Here is a 3,628-nt window from a genome sequence, read left to right as displayed (position 1 = left end):
TCACCGTAGATGAGTATCTATATGGAGGCTGAGAACCCTCCGTCCGATTACCATTTTCAATCTTAGGATCTTTACATTCAACCGCTGCAGGCAAAGAATTTTGTGAGGAAATATTGAATTGAGCTTAAACGTGCGCCAGACATACTGAAATAGTGTTGAGGTGATCGGTCCAAGCTACTTTGTTTGGCTCCTGGCTGTGTACAAGATAGTCACTGAATTTGACAAAAAGTATTAAGTTATAATTGCTGACTGTATCTTTGAATGCAACATGTCAAAGTCTTAAGGTTTGTAAATTAGATGGGATATTGTTTAAGATTTTGTCACATCATAAGTTGCAATTTCCTGCAAGGCAACATTGCAACACTTACTTTGCTCGGCACCATGACAAAGAAGCAAAAACACATTGGACATGTAGATCTCTGGGTACAACAACCATCTCTAATTATTTTAAAGAAGGAAAATGAAGTATGGTAGACAAAACATTCTACTTTAAATCTAATAGAGAAACCACAGATCCATACTATATATACCGTTTTCTGATAATACTCATATGTAAGCAGTCATTTTCATGTGGGACTTACGTTCACATTCTGGAAGTGCAGGTGACCACTGACTATTTATGTCACATGTCAGGAAAGGTGTTCCTTTCATGACGTACCCAGAGTTGCACTGGAGCGTCACTGAAGACGAGTGTTTGTATGGAGGTCGAGCACCCTCTTTATAGCCACCGTTTTCAATCTCAGGATCTTTACATTGAACCCCTGCAGGCAAAAGAAATTCAAAAATAGATATTACTTCTCCATTCGTATGTCACAGTATGACATGAGAAAGTACTGAGAAAGTTGGGATTGAAAAATTACTTAAAAAGCTTACTGGTACATGTTGGAGCAGCAGGCTTGAATGTCCCATCCTCAGAACATGATAATGATTTTGATCCATTGATTGTATAATCACTTTTACAGGTGTACTGTACAACTTCACGGTATGCATAGGATTCTTTGCTTGGACTGAATTTGCCATCTATAATATCAGCTGGCGGATCACATTGGACCACTGTGGAAAAAAAGATGTGTTTAAAAACAAAAAACGGTGCATTTTTAATTATGTATGAATGTGCCATGTATTAACACACAAAGATGACCAACCTTCACATACAGGTATCCTATCCATCCAGCCTTGGTCTCCACAAGTGATTTCACTACTACCAACCAATATGAAACTAGTTAGGAGGAGAAAAAAAATCCTTAGTACTTACATTTCACTTGACAACACTGAAAAGCAAGCAAGACTTAGCAAACACCCATTTTGACTGAAATCATTTCTGTTTGTTTTTAATTTGAGAACATTATAAGAGGAAACTGTATTTATTTGTTTATTTGCTTAAATATGCTACTATCAATCAGTATATAAAAATTAAATCTCTGAACATGAACCATTTAATGAATACTAACCCTGGCTTACAAGTGATCACAGCTTTTTCACCAAATACTGCATCGTTAGGGTAGTCAATAATTCCATTAACCACATCTTCAAGTGGGCCACAGCTCGCAACTGAAACAAGGAAACTTTGACAATTAGGTTCCTCCCTTACAAATTACTGGACAATGTTACGAACAACTGACTCCACAGTATTGTCATCAGATATTATCAGAAACAACATTTGTCATTAAGAACATTTTTCAGTAAAACACCTTCTTCAAATTTGAGAATATTACCAGCTTAAGCTGGCTCTAGAATACCGCTGCTATTAGGAATTTAAATGTAAAATTAAGTGACAATATTCACTCTGGCATCTGAGCAGCACAGGACTCCACCTCCCAGCGGTACAAGTGATGGTTGCAGACCCTCCTTCAGGCCTGTAGCCCACATTACACTTAAAAGAGGCTTTGCTTCCATCTGGGAATGTTGATGAAACAATGTCCTTGTCCCTCAAATCCATGTTGGGTCCTCCGACAGGTCTGGAACAGTTTTGAGCTATAATAACATGAAAAAATAAAAAATAAAAAATAAATCTGAAATACTTTATTGATCCTGGATGGTTAGGGTGAGGCTTAAAAATATGAAAGAGAAAATTAGAGAGGGTCAGTCCCGATAGAGGAGGGAGTGTATAGTAACTGAGAAAGTTGACCTCAGACCAAACACCAGTTTGTGTATCTAATAACACATCACAGGCTCATCCGCACCGCACTCACCTTGAGCAAGTAGAAGACAGCTCAGTAGGAGGAGAACAGTGACAACCATGACAGACTCTGTTCAGTCTGACTGAAGCCAGTCAGCTCTTACTGGTAAAGACAAAACCAAATGCAAGTCAGACATACATAAATGTAACTTAGTTGTGACGGTAATACTACTGTACTACCGAGGAGCCTTTTCAAGAAGGTTTGGTTGCGTAAAACATTACCTAGAAGAAACGCTGATGCTAACATGTCGATATCAACAGAATACCTACCTAAAAATACAATATTAACCAATCTGAGTCCTGTCTGAAATACCGGACATTACAAATAAAGATAACCATTTCGACTCGAATGTTTGTATCTTGGTCACAGGCTAATCTTTGAACGCAAATGCGCTTAGCGTCGTCACGGTGTTCACTACACCAAACCCAATTCACAATCTGTCTCTTCCAGCAAACTAATGTGACACTGCCCTTCTGGGTAATGCTACCGAGCTCCTTCTTTACTAAATGCTGTGGTAATTTCGACTGTCAAATTCGGCATACGTTATTAAAAAAAAAAAAAAAGCAGAACTAAACTGCTATCATTCTAGTCCGTGAAACTGGCAGGTCGTCCATGTTGTTCTCCGTCTTCCTTGATCAAAACAGCGTAGGCGTTAACGCGTCGCAGTAATAACAGCGTGAATTACTTTTAAACCAACAACAACTGAAAGAGGATCAATGCCGAAGTCACCGCTGAATCATCAGGGTAAAGGAACTTTACACGGCGTTTACCTGACTGTCTGAATTTGCGGATATTAATTTGTTAATTTCAATAAATGGTACTGGGTAAGCTAGAGTGCGGTTAGCTTACAGCAAAAACGAAAGCTATCGCGTTGATACACCATGAAAGTCCCGTTAGTTCTGTTTTATTTCGGTTAAGGCAAAGGATAGTTTCAAACTTACTCAACGGAAAAACTGCCACAAGTTTCCACCACGATGGTGTTTCAGGTCTGTTTGACTCTTAGCTCTTGCTCTGGTATGACTCACGCGGCGCCACCCACTACGACGCAACGAACACCGGAAGTCAGATCACTATCTAAGTAATACAACTTGCCTGCAAACAAACATTGGTAAGTAAAAGCTACATCAAGGTTATGATCAATAGGCTTTGCAAAAATTGCTAGGCTGGTGTTCAGCTAAAAATCTCATTCTCTACAGCCACAAAACAAAAGAGAGTGTAGTGGACTTTAGGATGTCTCAGAGAACATATCCCAGCCCAGTCCTTGTACTATGGAGTCTCCAGTTTCAAATTTCTATGGACTCACATCACAGAAGACCCTTCCTGTCCCAATTAAACCCTCACACCTATAAGGACGACTCAGAAACACCTCTGATTGACTGTGGATCCTAACATACTGCATTACAGTGTGGTTTGCCAGCTCCACCAAGAAGGACAAGAAGGTTATGCAA

The 3,628-nt window shown here is 39.3% G+C and overlaps 1 protein-coding gene across 4 annotated transcripts in view; it reads right to left on the bottom strand.

Moving 5' to 3' along the window:
- Positions 1-3,225, bottom strand: part of LOC103365797 (complement receptor type 2-like) — a 13,340-nt gene extending 10,115 nt beyond the window's left edge. For 3 of the 4 annotated variants that reach the window (XM_008293343.1, XM_008293359.1, XM_008293365.1), the window contains exons 1-7: positions 3,122-3,225; positions 2,193-2,282; positions 1,786-1,974; positions 1,452-1,551; positions 1,146-1,219; positions 874-1,053; positions 582-761 (exon numbers count right to left, since the gene is read on the bottom strand). In XM_008293343.1, coding sequence (XP_008291565.1) covers positions 582-761; positions 874-1,053; positions 1,146-1,219; positions 1,452-1,551; positions 1,786-1,974; positions 2,193-2,241 — 772 coding nt within the window. In that variant the 5' untranslated portion in view covers positions 2,242-2,282; positions 3,122-3,225. Of the gene's footprint in view, positions 1-581; positions 762-873; positions 1,054-1,145; positions 1,220-1,451; positions 1,552-1,785; positions 1,975-2,192; positions 2,283-2,449; positions 2,759-3,121 lie in introns of those variants that run through there. The other variant, XM_008293352.1, reaches the window with a different exon arrangement.
- Between the last annotated feature and the right edge of the window lie 403 nt (positions 3,226-3,628).

This window comes from Stegastes partitus, unplaced genomic scaffold (genome assembly GCF_000690725.1).
Source record: "Stegastes partitus isolate 25-593 unplaced genomic scaffold, Stegastes_partitus-1.0.2 Scaffold20, whole genome shotgun sequence".
Classification (NCBI taxonomy): domain Eukaryota; kingdom Metazoa; phylum Chordata; class Actinopteri; family Pomacentridae; genus Stegastes; species Stegastes partitus.
The sequence above is the reverse complement of the archived record's forward strand: the minus strand, read 5'-3'. Positions and strand labels throughout refer to the sequence as shown.